The 21248-nt window shown below is 34.9% G+C and overlaps 1 protein-coding gene across 2 annotated transcripts in view; it reads left to right on the forward strand.

Annotated features, from left to right (window-relative positions):
• The window catches only part of TNPO1 (transportin 1), a 98936-nt gene extending 78484 nt beyond the window's left edge, over positions 1–20452 (forward strand). For both annotated transcript variants that reach the window (XM_036278558.1, XM_036278559.1), the window contains exons 12-25: positions 587–739; positions 1441–1666; positions 4311–4482; positions 5507–5593; positions 6266–6373; positions 6508–6666; positions 6748–6835; positions 10104–10202; positions 10397–10492; positions 13324–13399; positions 14269–14368; positions 16843–16917; positions 17603–17745; positions 20205–20452. In XM_036278558.1, coding sequence (XP_036134451.1) covers positions 587–739; positions 1441–1666; positions 4311–4482; positions 5507–5593; positions 6266–6373; positions 6508–6666; positions 6748–6835; positions 10104–10202; positions 10397–10492; positions 13324–13399; positions 14269–14368; positions 16843–16917; positions 17603–17710 — 1547 coding nt within the window. In that variant the 3' untranslated portion in view covers positions 17711–17745; positions 20205–20452. The remainder of the gene's footprint in view (positions 1–586; positions 740–1440; positions 1667–4310; positions 4483–5506; positions 5594–6265; positions 6374–6507; positions 6667–6747; positions 6836–10103; positions 10203–10396; positions 10493–13323; positions 13400–14268; positions 14369–16842; positions 16918–17602; positions 17746–20204) is intronic.
• The last annotated feature ends 796 nt before the right edge of the window (positions 20453–21248 follow it).

Consider the following 21248-nt stretch of genomic DNA (forward strand, 5'->3'; position numbering starts at 1 on the left):
GCATGAGCATGTACTCTGACCAGGAATCAAACTGGCAACCTCTTGGTACATGGGTTGATGCTCAACCCCTGAGCCCCACCAGCCGGGCTGTTCTGCTGACTTTTGTTCCAATTCATAATTAGTGTGCTAATTCTTTTTTTTTTTTTCCTCACCCGAGGACATTTTTTTCCATTTTTTGTACAGATAGAGTGGAAGGAAGAGAGAGAGAGAGAGAGAAACATCGATGTGAAAGGGACACATCGAGTGGCTGCCACCCGCACGACCAACCAGGGCCGGGGACAAACTGCAACCGAGGTACGTGCCCTTAGCGGGAACCGAACCCGAGTCTCTCCGGACCGCAGGCCGACACTCTAACCGCTGAGCCAAACTGGCCAGGGCAGTGTGCTAATTCTTGGTCATAAAAAAGTACTCCTGTTAATAGAATGTTTTTTTATGTGACAGACTGCCTCCTATTAATTGAATTCTTTGAAACTGTAAAGGTATGAGTAAAGTGTTGTAGAGCAGCAAATACTCATTTTATATACATATATACAACTAAAAGATAATAGAGGTTAATGTAATATTTTTGAATGAAATATTTCCTTAGGAAAATGTTCTGCTGCTGCCCTAGATGTTCTTGCAAATGTGTATCGTGATGAGCTTTTGCCACACATTTTGCCCCTTTTGAAAGAACTACTTTTTCATCATGAATGGGTTGTTAAAGAATCGGGCATCTTGGTTTTAGGAGCAATTGCTGAAGGTAAGTCTAAGTCACATTTTAATTGTAAAGACCTTAATAATTAGTGCTGATGGGACTGGCTACTTTAAGAAATTGTTACTCTATAAGCAAAGACTATTCATTCTTGAATTTACATACTTTGCTCTTGTGTTGCTGCTGATGTAGGGAAGAGAAGACTGTGAACCACATTAACCTTGAAAAGGATATTTTAAAACAAAAGCCATCTTAGAATGTTTACTTTGAATTGATTAACAATTAACTAAATAGCCACAGGCTTCTAACCCTAGCCAGATATTTAACAAATACTTTTGTTATGATAAAGGGAACAGAGTGAGAGGACAAGGACTGATGTCAGAAGCATTTCCATTGGTAGAAAAACAAGTTGAGAGTGGTGTCATTCTCTATAAAGGGTTATTATTCTGTCCTAACTCTTAACATCTATCTAGAATAAATTGAAGCATTTTAAACATCTCTGAAAGTCATAATTTGTGTAGTGGAAGTAAAATGAGCTTTCCTAACCCTGCTGGAAGATACTTAGGAGCAGTTAGGTCTCATTTAAGTTTTTAATAATTGTAGAACAGAGTATTACAGTATACTTATTACAGAAATGATCTGAATATTTTTCATGGATGCATGTGTCAGTTTAATATTAATTGAAATGGTTTTTGATTTAACCATATTTTAGCACTTTCTGAAAATTTTCTGTTATTTTTTTTTTCTAGGATGCATGCAAGGCATGATTCCATACTTGCCTGAGCTCATTCCTCACCTTATTCAGTGCCTCTCTGATAAAAAGGCTCTTGTGCGTTCCATAACGTGCTGGACTCTGAGCCGCTATGCACACTGGGTAGTCAGCCAGCCCCCAGACACGTACCTGAAGCCATTAATGACAGAATTGCTAAAGCGTATCCTGGATAGCAACAAGAGAGTACAAGAAGCTGCCTGCAGGTAGGACAGATTCATAATAAATGTTCATTGTGCGGAAAAGGAGTGGGTATGTCAATAAAAAACTAATTTTCAACCTTGTGATGGAATGTTGTTGTTAAACCATTAATGGGGTTTGTTTATTGTTTTTTTTTTTCCTCGCTGTGTATAACAGTACAATTATCTTTCACCATGATTTCCACAGGCATATGGAGTGGTGAGGGCAAGGGTCCTATTCTTGAAGCAATACCAAAGTTAGAGCAGATTCACATTAGTCTACAGGTCAACTATCATAACTCCACAGAAGGTCCCACAGTGACCAGTCATCTGTCACTTCATATATCTACTTGAGTAGCTGTTTTGTTGGTTTACTTTGGGGCTATTTTATTTTTATGTTAGACCAGCAGTTTCATTAGTACAAATATTCCAGCTTTTGCAACAGAGGAAAATAAATTTAAGTGGAATTGGACTTTCCCAGATCTGAAGCAAAAATATCTGGAAGAGTTAATTCTTAATAAGATAAAAGAAAATTGAACAAAAGGGCTTTTGGTGAGTAATAGCACTAAATTTTTTTTTTAGGTGGGGGCAGGATACAGATTATATTTGGTTTCCTGTTGTTTATTTATTTGGCACTTTTTTAGCCCTCTGCTAGTTGTTAGGCATGCACTAAATACTGGGTTTAAGTTCCTGCCATCTTGAAACGAGTAGGGATTACTAAGCAACTGTATAGTTTGTGGTGCTTGCTGTGAAATAAATAACTAGTTCACACTGCTAACGAACAAAACTTGCATTAACAAATGGCTAAAGCCTATCTTTTTTTTTTAATATGTTTTTAATTGATTTTTTAGAGAGAGAGGAAGGGAGAGACAGGTAGAAACATCGATGTGAGATACATTGATCTGCAGCCTCCTGCACACCCCCTACTAGGGATTGATCCTGCAACCAGGCATGTACCCTGACTGGGAATCAAAGCAGGACCTCTTAGTTCATGGGACAATGCTCAGCCCACAGCCACACCAGCTGGGCTAAAGCCTATCATTTTTAAGAAATCCCTGGGGCAGTAGAGCAGAAGATAATATAAACCTTATTTTTAGAAATGAAAGGCCCAGACAAGTTTGGGTCTAAATTGAAATCATTACACTGAGACTGAAGTTCTTTTCTTTCCTTTTTTGTACATTTGTTCTAATAGATAAGCCATACATAAGGCAGATTTGTAATAACAAGTGTACTTTGCACTGTAATGTAGTGTGGAGCTTAGAGAAACTTTTTTTAACCTTATTGAAGGGTAATTGACAAATATTGTTTATATTTAAAGTGTTCGATATGATTTGATATACATACACGTTATAGAACGCTTACCAAATGAAATAACACATTCATCACCTCTCATAGTTAACATAGGTAATTCTTTTCCTTGGTGACCATGCTTAAGATCTCTCAGCAACATTCTGATATACAGTACATTTTATTTTGTTTTGTTTGTTTTTAGTTTTGTTTTGATAAGAGAAAGTTTATTTAGAAAGTTACAGAGGTAAAAGAAGGGGCCACAGGAGCTTAGGAGAAATGTAGTGGTAATGCACCTGGGGGAAGGAAAGGGGGAAGGGAAAAGCGCCGGCATGCTGCAAGGGAAGAGTGCGCTACAATACATATTATTGATTAGTCACTGTGCTGTACATTAGATTCTCAGAATTCTTTTTTTTTTTTTTTTATCCTCACCTGAGGACATTTTTCCATTTTTTGTTCAGGTAGAATGGGAGGGGAAGAGAGGAACACACAGAGAGAGAAACATCGATGTGAAAGAATCACATCGAGTGGCTGCCACCCGCACGACTGACTGACCAGAGCCAGGGACAAACTGCAACCGAGGTACGTACATGTCCTTAGCGGGAACGAAGCCCAGGTCTCTCAGGACCGCAGGCCGACGCTCTGACCGCTGAGCCAAACCGGCCAGGGCAGATTCTCAGAATTCTTTTTTTTTTTTTTAAGAAGATTTATGATTTTTTTTTTTTTTTTAATCCTCACCCGAGGACATTTTTCCATTTTTTGTTCAGGTAGAGTGGGAGGGAGAGAGAGGAACAGAGAGAGAGAGAGAAACATCGATGTGAAAGGAACACATCGAGTGGCTGCCACCCGCACAACCGACCAGGGCCGGGGACAAACTGCAACCGAGGTATGCACCCCTAGCGGGAACCGAACCCTGGTCTCTCAGGACCGCAGGCCGACGCTCTAACCGTTGAACCAAACCGGCCAGGGCTCAGAATTCTTATAATTGAACATTTGTGCCCTTGATCTACATCACCCCATTTTCCCCTTCCACTGAGGGAAACATTTGAGGTTGTGATATTGTTGTGTTCCTGTACATATCAAACACTCTAAATGTTAAATATGTTTGTCATTTTGTGGCCTGTGGATTGCGTCTGAAGGGTAAGGTATATAAATTAGAGTTTTAATTCTAATTTTATTAACCTGGAACTAGCACTAGAATGTAAGCTCCCTGAGAATGGGGACATTGTTTTGTTCATTGCTATAGGCATGTAAAGTGGGAAGTTTCTTAAATTCATTACATGGGCATGTAAAATAGACATTCTTTAAACTATAGACTTAGTTTTCTATCTCTATTTTAAACTATTCCTTTTCTACAACATTAATATTTTCTCTTTACTTACAGTGCCTTTGCTACCCTAGAAGAGGAGGCTTGTACAGAACTTGTTCCTTACCTTGCTTATATACTTGATACCTTGGTCTTTGCATTTAGTAAATACCAGCATAAGAACTTGCTCATTCTTTATGATGCCATAGGAACATTAGCAGATTCAGTAGGACATCATTTAAACAAACCAGTGAGTATCTGTGATTAACTGTTATGAAGAAAATATGTTCTTGGTGTAGAAATTACAGCAGCATCTCACATGAATGCAAAACACTTTGTAGACTGACTAAAGGATAAGGGATATAACTGTTATTTAATTTAAAGTATTTTTGTATCTACCACTTCATAACCATTGTAGCTTTAGAGTACTACATCTAGACATCTTTGTTTTCTCACTGGAACTTACAGGTATGGCGAATACACTAGATCAAACAGTTAGAAATTGGGGTAGTAAGTTAAAAATTCTAAATAGTGATAGAGGAGAAATATGGCATGGAAGCTAAACTCTACCTCTAGTAGTGTTCAAAGTAGAAGAGTATCGGATTGGATTAGTAGTATGAGAACTTCAGGATAGTTCAAAATTCCATGCTAAGGGATAGATTTTGTTTATGATTGCTATATGGCAAGCTTTAAGAAGTTGTCTGTGTTTGTAAGTTATACTTAAAACTTGATGCAAGACACTTGGTTTGTGGGTGTGCTTTGATGTTGGTTAGTTTTGTTTTGTTTGGGGGGTTGTTTTTCTTAATGTCTTAGACCCTTTTCTGAATGTCTTAGAATTGGTGCCCCTTTTACATTATTACTACATTTATTTACTTGGTTTTGTGGATCCTTTAATTTAAAGAAGGGCCCTTAAATGATTATGAATCTCTTTCTACAAATGCCTTTATAACATACTGTACAACTAGAGCCATATTACATGTCACAGGCCCCAGAATTTAAAAATTCAGTCACTAGAGAGTAAAATTACACGAATTATTTCTGATTATGATCAAGTAATTTTTATTATGGTATATTTGTATATGTTTTTTTTTTTAAGTATATAAGATGCATTAAAATAGAACAAAATCATAAACTAAGGTACAAAAAGTCTTAAAATAACATTCTGTAATGATTTTACACAATTGCTCTAAATGGATTTTAATTTTCATAGACTCAAAATGGACTTGTTAACATATGATAGTGGAGCTTTATGTGTTTTTCATCATTGTAAATAGGAATATATTCAGATGCTAATGCCTCCACTGATCCAGAAATGGAACATGTTAAAGGATGAAGATAAAGATCTCTTCCCTTTACTTGAGGTATGCTAAACTGGTAATATTCAATTAATCTGTGTTTTATCAAAAACATATGTCCAGAACTAAATAGGTACATGTGATGATAACAGTGTTAAAAAATTTGAACCATTTGTTAAAATGCTGAATAAATATATATAACTTCTTTGTATTTTAAGTGTGATAATAGAAAAAGCATAATGGAAGTATTAGGCTTTTTTTTTTTTTTAGTAGACAAGGATTACACTATATGTGTTTTCTAACCTGTTCTTTTTTGTTGTTGTTAATCCTCACCACCTGAGGATATTTTTTCCATTGATTTTCAGAGGGAGTGGGGGGAAATGGGGGAGAGAAACATCGATGTGAGAGTGTAACATAGATCGGCTGCCTCCTGCACACCCCCTACCAGATTGAGCCCCAAACCCAGCATCAAACTGGCAACCACCAAGTTCACGGGACCACACCCAACCAAGTGAGCCACACAGGCCAGGGCTAGAAACTGTTTTACATTTTTTTCTGAGGAAACCTCCCCTGACCATCTGGCAAACTTAATAGCAGTGGGTGGCTTCTAGAGGAGAGGTTTGAAAAGACAAGTAGAGCAAGCTCAGAAATAACCAGGATCTGAATTAGTACACTTTCTAGCATTTATCACAATGTTAACTATCCAGAAATTTTACACTTGTACTTTATTCTTTCTAGTGCCTATCTTCAGTTGCCACCGCCCTGCAGTCTGGCTTCCTTCCATACTGTGAACCTGTGTATCAGCGTTGTGTAAACCTAGTACAGAAGACTCTTGCACAAGCCATGGTAGTTTTTAAAAATTTTGTATTTATTCTTTCTTGGCATCATAAACATTTTTCTAAGGATAGGCATAAAGTATACAAATGAAAATTTTCAATTATTGATTCAAAATAAATTTTCAAAAATTTGTCTAATTTCAGCTGAACAATGCTCAACCAGATCAATATGAGGCTCCAGATAAAGATTTTATGATAGTGGCTCTTGATTTACTCAGTGGCCTGGCTGAAGGACTTGGAGGCAACATTGAACAGCTAGTAGCCCGAAGTAACATTCTAACACTAATGTATCAATGCATGCAGGTGAGACTTGTTAAATTAAAATTAATTGAGACCTGGTTCTCTGTGTCACATTGGGGTTAATTTCTTCTTATTTCTTAACAGGATAAAATGCCAGAAGTTCGGCAGAGTTCCTTCGCCCTGTTAGGTGATCTGACAAAAGCTTGCTTTCAGCATGTTAAGCCTTGTATAGGTATGAATATTTTTTACTACTATGATGTGATTTTTAACATCAGCTATGTTTTTTATTAAAATATAATTTCATGGAATGCCAACATTTATAAATGTACATTTGACTGGTTAGAGCTGCCCTGATTGAAGCAGGCAGGATGGGAATTCCTGTTCTTTGTTCCCTTGAACTCACCATTTCGTCAGTAGCTTGTTAATTAGTTTTTCTTATAGCATATTTTTTCAGATATTATAGGAAACATTTCAAACAATTTACTTAAAAAGTAAATCATTTGTTTTGTTTTAATAGCATAGCATTTGTCTTAGTCTGCTGTGAAGATAACAAGGGATTTCTTGAATAACATAACCTGAATTACTATCAAACCCGTGGATTAAATGGGATTTTGGTTATTTTTTTTGTTCATTTCTATATCCCATTGTAGGATAGTTGTTTATACATGATTTAATAAACCTTGGTTTAAAACATTGACCTAAAAGGGTTTTTCATTTGATACAGTTGTGCTTTGGGGTTTTTCTTTTCCAGTTTTACTGAGATATAATTGACACATAACATTGTATAAGTTTAAGGTATACAACATAACGATTTTTTAAAATATGTTTTTAATGATTATTTTAGAGAAATATCCATGTGAGAGAGATGCATTGATTGGCTGCCTCCTGCACGCCCTCTACTGGGGATCAAGCCTGCAACCCGGGCATGTGCCCTGACTGGAAATCAGACCAGGACCTCTGCGTCCATGATTCGATGCTCAATCCTCTGAGCGACACCAGCAGAGCAACATGATTTGACATGTTGTACACCTTTTGTATATATTGTGAAATGATTACCACAACAAGTTTAGTTAACGTCCATAAACTCACATAATTAAAAATACTGTCTCCCTGGCTGGTTCAGTGGTTCAGTAGTTAGAGTGTCAGCCCATGAACCAAAGGGTCGTGGGTTTGATTCTTGGTCAAGGGCACATAACTGGGTTGCAGGTTCAGTCCCCAGCCCCAGTTGGGGTGTGTGCAGGAGGCAACCAATGAATGTGTCTGTCTCACATCAGTTTCTCTCTCCCTTCCTCTCTCCCTCCCTCCTCTCTCTCTCTCTCCCTCTCTTCCACTCTCTAAAAAAATCAATGGAGCCCTGGCCAGTTTGGCTCAGCAGTTAGAGCGTCGGCCTGCGGTCCGGAGAGACCCAGGTTCGGTTCCCGCTAAGGGCATGTACCTCGGTTGCAGATTGTCCTAGGCTCTGGTCAGTCAGTCGTGCGGGTGGCAGCCACTCGATGTGTCCCTTTCACGCCGATGTTTCTCTCTCTCTCTCTCTCTTCCTCTCTCTCCCTCCCACTCTATCTGTACAAAAAATGGAAAAATGTCCTCCGGTGAGGATAAAAAAAAAAAAAAAAAAAATCAATGGAAAAAATATCCTTGGGTGAGGATGAACAACAACAAAATTGTTTTATCTTTTGTAATAAGAACTTTTAAGATCTGTTTTCTTAGCAACTTTAAAATATATACTACAGAATTGTTAACTGTATAGTCATCATGTCATACATTACATCCCCAGAACTTACTTCTTACAGACTGAAAGTTTCTTCACCCAATTCCCAGCTTTGTGACTAATAAGTGTATTTCTGAACTTTGAGTAATAACATTAATTATGATTTTAATTAATTAAAAATAAAACAAGTTCAAGCCTAACTACTCTAAGTGAAAGTGTGATGTATTCTTGTTATATGCTAAGCTTGTTCTTACAAATATTTACCACCTAACTTAGTTTTATGAGTTTAAATTTGTATGGAAGGATATCATTTCCTCCTAAGACTTTATAGATCATGTGTTTCTTGTTTTGGGGGGTACACGGTGTCTAGTTTTCTTTTTATGTTATCAGTTACGGTGATTATTTTCTATATCACTTATTCTCAACCAGGGCAATTTTGTGTGCTGTCCCTTCTATAGACCATTTAGCAGCATCTGGAGACATTTTGTTTAACCCTGAAGGTGTAGTGCTGGTATCTCGTGCATAGAGGCAAAGGATGCTGCTCAAGATCCTCCCTAAGGCACATGGAAGCCCACTCCCCCCACATGACAGAATGGTCTGGCCCAAATTATCAGTGTTGCTAAAACTGAGAAGCCCTGCCTTTAGACCCACTAATTTATTAAGAGTTTTAAAAAATTATATTCTGATTCTTCATTTAACAGTGAGAATACATATATAGAGACATTTTTCATATCAATAAATTATTTCCCTGAGCTACACACTCTATAGGAGAGGCAGAATTACTACTTGATTTTTTTCTATTTATTTACCAGTTTTCAAAATAATGAATTGATTCCCAGTATCCTCCACACGTATCTGTATTACATTTCAGAGTTTTTGTTTGTTTGTATTTTGAGTGTCAGTATAAACTCACCGATACCCAAATTGTCTTAGCTGTAGGCATTAAGAGCTTAAGTTATCTCCTGAGTTCTTTCCGGCATAGCAAAATAGTCCAGGTTTGTTTATGTTTGTTTGTTTCTGTATTTTTTTTTTTTTTTTTAATCCTCACCCAAGGACACTTTTCCATTGATTTTCGGATAGAGTGGGATGAAAGGAGGGAGGGAGGGAGAGAGAGAGAGAGAGAGAGAGAGAGAGAGAGAGAGAGAGAGAGAGAGAGAGAGAGAAACATCATGTGAGAGACACATCGATTGGTTACCTCCCACACGACCCCAACAGGGCTATGGATCAAATCACTACCAAGGTGCGTGCCCTTGACTGGAATCGAACCTGTGACCCTTTCTTTAATCCGTGGGCGGATGCTCTAACCGCTGAGCAAAACTGGCCAGGGCAGTCCAGATTTGCTGGTACATTTCCTGCCCTTAACCTGCAATGAAACATTTCTCTGAGAGCCAGTCTCATTCCTTTTAAGTGCAAAATGATACTGAGATTACAATCTGAGCACTAGGGCAAAAGTTTTTTTAATTGTGCATGTGATAAACTAGCTTTAAAGAAAGTTCCCATGTATCATGCTTTCCTCACTTTTGAGTTTTCTCGCAGTCTGATGACAAGAGTACTCTGACCAACTCTTTTTAATGATATCTGAAATATACCAAAACTTAATGTTTCCTGGTCTGCTTCATATGAAAGTTCAGGTATTGCCTCTTTCAGTTTCTTAAGGTAAATATTTCCCAACACCTTTAAAATACTGCTATTTCTTGCCTACATTTCATTTTCCACCTAGTAGGTTTTCTGTAAAGCACAATATACTGCTGTTGATAAGTTTTACTACATAGTTTTTAAAACTTTTTTCTAGCTGATTTCATGCCAATATTGGGAACCAACCTAAATCCAGAGTTCATTTCAGTCTGCAATAATGCTACATGGGCAATTGGAGAAATCTCCATTCAAATGGGTAAGATTTTTCTTTAAAAGTGTAAATTTTTAGATGTATTAATATTTTAGTAATTGCCTTTTTTGTTTTGTTTTTAAAATTTAAATGAATTTGCGTATTTATAAATAATTTATGTCACAGTTAATAAAGGGAGCAAAATTGATATTTTAACATTGAAATTTTTCTTTTGTTTTTCTCTTTTGGGGATAATCTAGGTATAGAGATGCAGCCTTATATTCCTATGGTGTTGCACCAGCTTGTAGAAATCATTAACAGACCCAACACACCAAAGACGTTGTTAGAGAATACAGGTACCATATGAATGAACTGTTTTGGTGAAGAGAAAATTACTTGCTTTGTAACTTTAAATTAAGATGCGTAGAGAAACCAAAGCTAGCTTTAGAAACCCAGCTTATTATTAATAGCTATTTTAGATTCTCAGAAATGAAATATGCACTCTTCTATCTGCATTCCATAACAACTTTTCAGAAAAACAACACTTTTTCCCCCTATTCTAGTGTTTTAATACTTCCTAAAATGGACCCAAGCTAAAAAAACTATGGAACAATATGAATTTTACAATTACATTAATGCAGAGAATAACTGGAGCTGGGAAGTAATTTTTTTTTTAATCTGTAAAAATATGGCCAAAGATAGATTGCAATGTAGTGGCTAATTGGTTTACAATGGCATATATACACATGTATTTTCTATTTTGTTGTATACTTTTCTTCAAATTGGAAACTTAAGCAGTACTTTGTGGGATTTTTATTCAGGAGGCTTGTTTCTCTTTTGCATTTATAGAGAGCATGTTTATATTAAAGAATACCTTCCATACTATAGAACACATTTCAGGGTGATTTCCTTCCACCTTCTTCGATTTTTGCTAATAATGATTAAAAAAAATAAATTTTGCTTTCAATCAGGCACATGTCTTTCTTTATATACTAAGATAATTCCTGTAATATATTCATAGTCAGTGAAGGACTTACCAAAATACTGGACAAGATTAAGGTTTTCTAAATAAAGAACAATTGTTTTCAAGGGCATTTTAATTTTATGTTTTTTAATTATAGAAAGTTTATTGTGGTCTAATGTGATTAAAATTGATATGTTTATTGGTATGGAAGGAAATCTTTCAATTATGAAACAGTTATATGGCTGTTTGGCTGTATGGGTACTGTTTATATCATAAAGCAAATCAGATTTTCTTGCTGAAAAGTACAAAAATCTATGTGTAGGATGGTTATGAAATCTTGTCAGGTTTTGGTCTCTTTAGAATGCAGTACCTATACATGACATTCAGATTTGGAACACTTGCCATTATAAAATTACTACTGAACCTAAAGAAACTTTCTATTTATTTTTAAATGTGAATGCATAACTACAAATAAATGTTGAGTGTAATGTATATTAAAGTTTCTTGTGGGATATCAGCTGGTGAATTTGTTATCATTCCTGTAACAAATTGGCTTTATCTATAAGATTATATTCTAAATATGATTCTACCCTAAGTAAATGAAAAGGTAGTTGATAATACTCTTCAAATTGATGGATTGAATTGATGTGATTAAGAAACATACTTGGCATTCACTGGATTACTCTTAATACAAATGGCTGCAGAGAATGTTTTCCTCATTCCTTACCCAAAATGGGGAGGTAATCATTAAGCAAAATCATTGTCAATGTCTAATGTATATAGATTTTAGCAACTTAATTACCATTATTTTAATATTTTGTAAAGCCAATTCCTTAGTATATGCAGTTATTTGCTTCCCCCTCCCCCCAAATTAGTATATCCTACACTGAACTTTTTCAATGGACCATCATCTGCTTTATCGCATGTTTCATTGGATTGTTCATACTTGCCTGTTTAATGAGAATGTTGCATAGTTTGTGTCTTTTGAACATAGGTTTTCTTTCTCTTGCTTCATATGAATCTGCTGGATTTTAGTATTATCTGTGTAGTTTGCTTCAAGTAATCCTTAAACATTTTTCTTTACCCCCACCCTTTTTTTATGAGAGGTTAACCTGTAAGTTTTTGAGAGAACACCATTAAAGCACTTCATGGTTTGTTTTCTGTTTGTATTTTTCCCCCGTTGTGTATAAATGTATTTATATGTATGTACCTTTGAATTGCAGAATGCAGTTCTGAGTTGCACTTGTTTTAGCCCTTTTAAGTTTAAGGACTTCCTGAATTTGGATGGTGAATATATATTTGATTAATTCCCATTTTATATAGAATATTAGCATGTAATCAGTACAATGTTTATCTATTGTGCTATGCTTTTTATAACAAAGACAGAATATTTGTTCCTTTGGTCCACATATCACATGTCATTACAGTGGACTCTCTGAATTTCCTTTATGTCAAACATGGCCTGAAATTGGTGTACTATTATCTGAATTACCATCACCATTTAGAGGGTTTTGGAATGGGATTTGACATAGCACAGCAATTTTTCGATCTATTCAGTGTGTACCATAACATCTAAAATTTGACAGTTGATTTTGATAGCAGGCAAATGATCGATTTTTTTTTGGAAATGTTAACAAACAAAAAAAAGCTATACCCAAAATTTGGATTAAATTCCTAGATAATTTTAATAGAAATCACATAAAAAGAGATCTGGAGAAGTGAGAAAGAAATTATAACTGTTTTAACTGAGAAGTGTGTGTGAGTAGACGATTCAGAAATGTAATCATTCACATTTACTAATATTTCTTGGGGAAAAAACATAGATTTCATTATTAAATTCTGAAATTTCAACTGGCTTAGACTGAAGAATTTCTAAATCCATTTAATCGCTCATCTTTTTATTAACGAAGTATGATTTATTGACACTTCATTGAGCGGAAAAAGCAATTCATGGTTTTTGGTGTTCTCTCAATCTTTAAAGTTTTTTTAATTCCTTTTGTTTTTCCTTTTTCAAGAGTATGCCATATATGTTGCTGCCCCTTATTTTAGGGGGTGGTAATAAACAGCACTGGTGAAATCTTATGTTTATTATCATACACAAATTCTGTTGGTTTCTGTTTCTGAGTTATTTGTTGTTTTTTCTTTATTTTTTCTCCTTCCCCCTCATTTGCTCATGTCTTGGTTGGCGTTTGGTGGTGTATAACCGTGATTGCGTTACCTTAGCAATAACAATTGGTCGTCTTGGTTACGTTTGTCCTCAAGAGGTGGCCCCCATGCTACAGCAGTTTATAAGACCCTGGTGTGTATTATTCAATCTTTTTTTTTAATTCATTTTTCTTCACTCTTTCTTTCTCTTTCTATCTCACTTTTAGATATATTTTCAGTTGGTTACAAAAATCACAATCCTTAATCATTGCCAACCATGTGACTAATCTTGTCCTATCAGGTTTGTGAGGTTTTCAGTAGCATCGTCATGTATATTTATTTTATGTTGTGGCTAACGACTAATTGATGCATGGGATAAGATTGTCACATGCTTGCTGTGTTAAAAAGCTTGATTACACATAAAAACCATTTAAATATCCACCAGTAAAATAAAGATGCATGCAAATTCTATAAATTTAGGTTTTTGCATTGTTTCTTTTTTAGAATTAATTTGAAAACTTGGATTGCATTAAGAAATACATGTTTAAATTTGTTATGTATAAAAATCTTACTTGCTTGTTAATGTAAAAGTTAAACATTTACACCATAAGTTCTAAAATAATAGTTTATATTGTGGCAGTATATCCTATGTTCTGCTTCTCTCAGTTGATAATCTTTCAATTCAAGTCATTTTTAGTAGTGTTTAATGGAATACAAGTCATAATGCAGTTTTTTAAATTGGTGATTTACTCTTGGCTCAAGCTCATTAATAGTTATGGTAGATTAAAATCAATTGTCCATTTCATAGATGCAATCTATTAATAAGAAAATATGAATTTCAAGGCTTTTGCTATTTTAGAGTACATGGGCCCACATACAGGAAGTGTGAGAAACTTAAGCTTTATGAAAATTCTTTGAATATAAACATACTGTGATGCTTATTCCATTAAATACTGTCCATTAGTATTGTAATTTAACTTGCTTCTTACTTTAAATGTTAAACTCAATTCTGTAATTTATTAGGTGCACCTCTCTGAGAAACATAAGGGACAATGAGGAAAAGGATTCAGCATTTCGTGGAATTTGTACCATGATCAGTGTGAATCCCAGTGGAGTAATCCAAGTAAGACGTTCATAAAAATTTGTTCTTAATTTTTAATATTCTAAATAATGAAACTTGAAAGGGATGAAATATTTTAATACTCTTATTATAAAAAATATTCCATATATTGCATATTTTTTCAAATATACTAAAACAAACTATATATTTAAAATGTATAATTTCTAACAATTTTGAAATGACCATGCCTGTTTTTTATTTCCTACATCTTTTTTATTTTTGTCAGGAGATAATAGTAGTAGCAAATTAGGAAAATAAAGTTTCCTTCTTGTATTGAATTAAGCCAAAACTTCATTCATTTACCTTTAGACCTCCTTTATTTACTTCTCAATATCAATTTGTTGAGGTTAAGATAGCTACACTTAAGAGAGTAACCAAATACAAGGTACCCTTCCAGTTACTTAGAATCAAACTTACAAACTGAGGGAGTAAAATAGAATACTGAATCAGCCATTGAAACTGCTTTAATTTTGAGAGCTTATGATATATTTATCCTTATTTTGTTTCCTGTCTTAGTTTGTATTATATTTAGACATTTTTACCATTAAAAAAAAAAATTATCTGGCGGTAGTATCAAGCATGAATCTGACCAAACCTCTGGATCCAACCGCAAATTTGCAAGACACACAAACAAAAACTTGTTGATTGACACCATGAATATGAAATCCTCAAAATGCAAGTTGTGAAACTCCCAGTTAAAAGTCCCAGGTTCCTCCAGAGAAAAACAAATACCACATGATCTCACTTATTTGTGGAATATAACGAACAAAAAAGCTGATGAACAAAACAGACCCAGAGACATAGAAAGGAGTTTGGTTCAGACTGACAAACCTCAGAGGAGGGAGACATGAGATAAACCAAAGGACTTGTATGCATGTATGCGTAACCAGTGGACATAGATAACAATGTGGGGGGGGTAGGAATAGGGAGAGGGGCGTCTCTTAGGGGGAGGATACATCTGTAACAAAAATAAATACATTAATTTGAAAGAAGTCCCAGGTTCCTCAATAAATTGTAGTGTAGAAGTATGGACAGGGTTTTCAAGAAAAGGACGTCTCACTTCCAAGAGATGGGTGCTTTGAACATTTTTTAAATTGGGGCCTTTTGATATTGTATGTCTTGTATTAATTACTGTATTGTTTAATTTAGGTTTAGAAACATTATGTATTGCATTACCTGTTAATAAAATTCAGGTTAATGTAAGTGATTGGCCATGAAAACGTACAAATTAGAACTGAAAAAATCTTTCACCTAATTTCACATTTGTAAAATGTTAATAACTTACTATTAAAATGAGCCAATACTATCTTTAGAGATGGTCCCTAGTTGCAAAATAACCTACTGGCATTAAGTTTCTTTTTCTGTTCCTTCCTCCCTCCCTCCCTTCCTTCCTTCCTTCCTCCCTCCCTCCCTCCCTCCCTCCCTTCTTTCTTCAATATTTAAGAACTTTGTATCACTTTAAATGTGTTTTAGAGGTATCATACATATGATGTCGACTGTGTTTTAAAGGAGCATTTTCCCACTGGGATTGAGTTACTCCCCCCCCACCCCTTGAATTAATATTTGAAGTAACATGTATGTATATGTTTGAAGTAACATGTATGTATATGATCATGAAATCACTACCAACTTAAGAATTGGTAGAACTTTCTACTTTTTACATAATGTATTTGGATATAGTTAAAAGAAAGTATCTTAAGGTGTTTTTTTTTATGTTTAAATTTTTAATGACAAATTCTAGAGGTGTGTATGTGTATTTAAAGTAGCTGACATGTCAGGACATCAGCTATATCTTAAATGTTGTATCTTGAAATTTTTCAATGTAATAAATCATATGCCCACTGTTGCTTTGTTCTTATAGTCAGAATAACCTGATTATCTTAAATAATTAATTGTCTAAGCATTGGGTTGATTTGTTTGTTTTGAATTTGGTTGGGTTAGGTGTTATTTGTAGCTACATAATTATTAGTTTTTCTAACTTTTGCCATTTTATTTAAGTTTCTTTCTGAAAATGAGTCTTAAAATTTAGATCTATTAATTGCTATACATCAAATCAAGCTTATTATATACTTTTAACTTGAAGTTATTTTTAGGCTACTTAGTACTGTAATATTATTGGATTTATGGCATTCTTTAGTCCTGTAAATGAAAGTGGTTTTTTTTTAACTGATGCTCATTTGGTACTTTCAGGCCATTGCTGATGTTAAACATTTACTAGACAGGGATTTTGTTTCGTGATGTGAATTAAACATAAAAGGGCATTAAATTCCAATATAAACTGAATGAGTAAAGGTTCCTTCATGGTATAGTAATAAGGACACCATTAAGAAATTCACTTATAATTTTTATGATCATAGTTGATTTTCTAAAAAAAATTTTGGCAAGGATTCTATCACAGTATAGTCTGAAGTTTAATTTTTTTTTTTCATGTGTTTAACAAATATATCAATCTAAAATCTGTTTCTTGCTTGTTACAGGATTTTATATTTTTTTGTGATGCTGTTGCATCATGGATTAACCCAAAAGATGATCTGAGAGACATGTTCTGTAAGGTAACTAAAATGGCTTTAATGATACACATTGTGGGACTATTACAGTCCTTGTTGGAAAGTTTAAATTATGTTTATATTTCATATGAAACTAGACTCTTCAAATCAATATTGGTAGACTATATAACCTATAACCTTTGTTCTCAATAAAATGTTGGCTTGATCTTTCCTTAAGATACAACAGTGATTCTATCAATAGAGCATACACTTTGAAAATATAATTTCAACCAGTACCACTGATACATGTGACCTCATTATCCACCTTTGCAAATTAGCATATATTTTCACAGACAGCTGACTGAGATTTAGAGTATAATATAAACTTGGAACAAAATAAATCTTAAGTGGTCTTCACAGGAATTAAATCTTACAGATATTTGTTTCAGTAGTGCCCCCTTTTGATTAACTCAACCATAACAAAATAAGAAGTAAAATGCTGCTACACATTTGAATCGTCGAATAATAAAATTAATGAACTATAGTTAAAGCCAGGAACCCAAAGCATTCTATATTTCCAACTTGAAAAAATTTAGTATGGCATAAAACTATTCCTTTGGGTGAATTCTATACTTTTTTGTTTGTTTTTCATAAGTATTAATAACATCAATAGTTTGATTTCTGAAGCTATGCATATCTGAGTTTTTGTCTTTTGTTATTGATAAATTAATTAGTTTTTTACTCTTTACAGATTCTTCATGGATTTAAAAATCAAGTTGGGGATGAAAATTGGAGGCGTTTCTCTGACCAGTTTCCGCCTCCCTTAAAAGAGCGTCTTGCAGCTTTTTATGGTGTTTAACCTCATGCACTTAAGCTGCAGTCCCATAATTAGGGGTAAGTTGTAAGAAGTTTGGAATTTTTTAGGATGAAGAAATTTAGGGTTCCAATCTAAAACTACTGAGTAGGATAGAGCTATTTATTTTCTACAGTGGTTGAATAAAACAATCTCATGCTATATTGGACTTTAAATTTTCAATTATGTAAAGTAGGGGTTTTTGGAGAACCATCAAGCATAATAAAAATGCAGGGTTCCACTTTGAATCCTAGATAGAAAGAAATCCCAAGCTGGTATGCTAATTAGATTACTTAGTATTGCTTCTACTATTCCTTTTTTGCCCTGCAAGAGATCACCAGAGCCCTGGCTGGTTTGGCTCAGCAGTTGGAGCATCGGCCTGCGGACCAGAGAGTCCCAGGTTCGGTTCCCACTAGGGGCACGTACCAAAAAAAAAAGAGATCACCAGAGTGTAGAAATGGTTTAGTTTTAAATCATGAATTTATAGTTTTTGATATATCAAGGACTTTCTATGTAGGGAGTTTTAGGGAAACCCCAAGTAGAATTGGAAGTGGGTTTTGGCTCAGTAGCTAAGAATATTTTGTATTCAATCTTCAACATTCATTTTTGTTGAACACCTACCACGGGCCCAGCACTGTTTTTTAAAATGGCAATGGAAGATTGTTTTGATTTGGGGTGATAGACGGGTAAGTCCACTGGGACTCTTCTTGGGATTTTCTAAAGTTGTTAAGTCGAACTAACAATTCTAGTCTCTTAGCCTCATTTCCTTCATTGAATTCTTTTGAGTATTAAATGCTGTACTATTGTGACACTAAAATTGGGTAGATTGCCTAACACACTAAGTTGGTTCAATAAATTAGGAACATGGGTCAGTACAAGTACCGTGGGCCAACGGTTATGCTTCTTTAGGTTTTAAACATAAACTGAGACACATTTGACTAGGAGGCCAGGGAATGTACTCAGTGTGTGTCCAGCAGTTGTATAGCCAATTGAATTACCTTTTATGTTGGAGTTTTGTTTGCTTGCTTGTTTACTCTGAGCTAGATTTTAAACCTGGAAAGATTTCAAAATCTGAGTTGTCTAATTAACCTAGAAGACAGCAGAAATATACTTGCAGCCTCTGGAATGTCTCAGAGCCCTTTGTGTGTGCTGTCCCACTGTGGTCTTGAGTCCTAATAGCTGTTTTATGGCCTTAGCATTTTGGAAAAGTGCTTGATTCACTTGTTAAATCATGAGCGTGCAATAGATGAGAAAGACTTTTAGCATCAAATGCCAAAAGATTCAACCATGAGCTAAGTCTAAGGCACTCTCAGAATTATTACCTTCTGTTGTCTCTGTCACATCACCAATTATGAATTAACTTGGTGACCATGTTCTAAGACAAGGTATGTAGTAATTCTCAGTTTTCTAATTAGAGATAAAAGTTGATTCATAACTTTTCCTGCCTTTTTTTGTAGTATTCCCTCTTTTCAGAGGCAGAGAAAAGGGGTTGCTTGTACTTCTCCACAGATGGGCTGATCACCCTCTGTGAATTCACATGAACCTTCATAAATGTTCGAAGTTTGGCATGAGTGGTTAGTAGTCTTGTTGTGAAAATTCTACTGTCAGGTACTAGTTACAGTCTCCCAGTAATTTACCTTTATTTTTTTTATGTCATTTTCATCATTAAATTGCTACCATTTACAAAGTCCTTATCGGCAAAATCAAGAGTCCTGAGAGTAAAGGAAATGACTGAGTAAAATAGGGTTGGAAGAATTATTAATTAAGAGCATCAAGAAGTCAAGTGTTAATTAACTTTTTGATATTTGCTGAAGTGTAGTGGACATCTTTAGTACCTCTTAAGTGAAAATATCAGGCAACCAAAAATAAGTAATGCACTTTGAGGGGTTTTTTGCTTTTGTTTTTTTTTTACTGATTGGATTTTTGTTTGCTTTATATTGGGAATACTCGCAAAAAAAGGTGAGTTGTAATTCTAAGGAGAGTGATTGTCCTAAAGAAGGTGCATTTAATTTTGAAGAAAGTAAGACAACTTACTATGTAAGAAATAACTGGTTCTCGTCACTCATGCAAAAGGAGGTAAAGAATTAGACTGATAGCATCCTACAAGGTGCATTTTGTGTATATTTCATCTATATATAAATTGCTATACATCTCTCTATGCATGTCTCCAGCTCAGGGTCACTTTTTGTATTCTGGTACAGGTGGCAGTTGAGAGCTATATAAAGAAAGATAAAAATGCATGGTTCCACTTTGAATCCTTGATAGAAAGAAATCTCAAGCTGGTATACTAGTTAGATTACTTAACATTGCTTCAGCTATTCCTTTTTTGCCCTGTAAGGAAACAACATGATTCTCATTGATTAGCATTATCTTAAGCTATTTGTCCAATTTCTTATTTTATTTAGGTAGACATGTCATCCTTACTTGATTGATTTTGTGGTCCACTGACTTTAAAAGAGAGACAGTTGTCAAACTATAAAATTGTTTTCTTTTCTTATAGGTCCTTCAGTCTTGGAGACTGTGAGGAAGCCTCTGCACCCAGGGAAAATGTTACCCTTTACAGGGGGGAAGGGTAAACCAGTAGGGAATACAGTACAATCCCAACCCTACTGGGAGGGGCGGGAGGGAGGTGTTGCCGTCACTGTATTAAGTCGATGTTGGGAAACGTTTTAACATCTGGAGCCTTTGTGGGTGGAAATCTGTCTTCAGTTACAACTCCGCACTGGATGTGAAGAAGCAAAAAAAAAAGAACCTATTCAGTCTACTCACAAAACAGTACATTCTGGAATATTATGGGGAATTGTACCAAAACAAGAACCATATAAATGATGCATAGGGATAAAAGAGGAAAATTTCTATAGCGCACAATAAAGGAAACCTAAGAATGGGGATTACAAACAGTAAAGAAGCTTTTTTTATTATTTAAAGGTTTTTATAAATTTTCCCACACAATGGGGCCTTGTTTTTGCATGCTGATAAAGAACTACACAAATGAAGCTAATAGAATTAAAATCAGCTTGCTGACCCATAGGAGAAGCAGGTTCTTGGAAGTTACAATTTAAGGTACCCCAAAAAAAAGTTGGAAATAAAAAAAATAATTTAAACAACGAAGCACCCTGTGAAATGCCAAATGAGTCACTCCTTTTACCTTTGTGGGGTGGGCAGGGAGGGAGGAATAAATGGGGTTGGACATATCAAACTAAAGATTGAACTCTTGATTTTGCATTAAAACATTAATGTAGTGGATATAATTTGATGGTTGTACTTCATTAGATTTAATTTCTAGGCCAAGACGTTAATTTTAAAGTGCAGTTTAAGGTTCAGGCATGCATTCTGGCTCATAGTGATTGAAAGTTAATTAGTGGGAAAGTAAGTAGCATGCTTGCATCACGTAGAGTGAGATTGGTATTCATTTACCTCTGTTGCGCCAGTTTGTGTTGCAGTTTACCAGTTCAATATAGCCCTGCATTTAAAATTCCTTTTTAAGATTTGTGGATTTTATTTTTATTAAGAATATAGATATATAAAGTACTGTAGTTTACAG

Source organism: Molossus molossus, unplaced genomic scaffold, assembly GCF_014108415.1.
Source record: "Molossus molossus isolate mMolMol1 unplaced genomic scaffold, mMolMol1.p scaffold_m16_p_3, whole genome shotgun sequence".
NCBI classification, from domain to species: domain Eukaryota; kingdom Metazoa; phylum Chordata; class Mammalia; order Chiroptera; family Molossidae; genus Molossus; species Molossus molossus.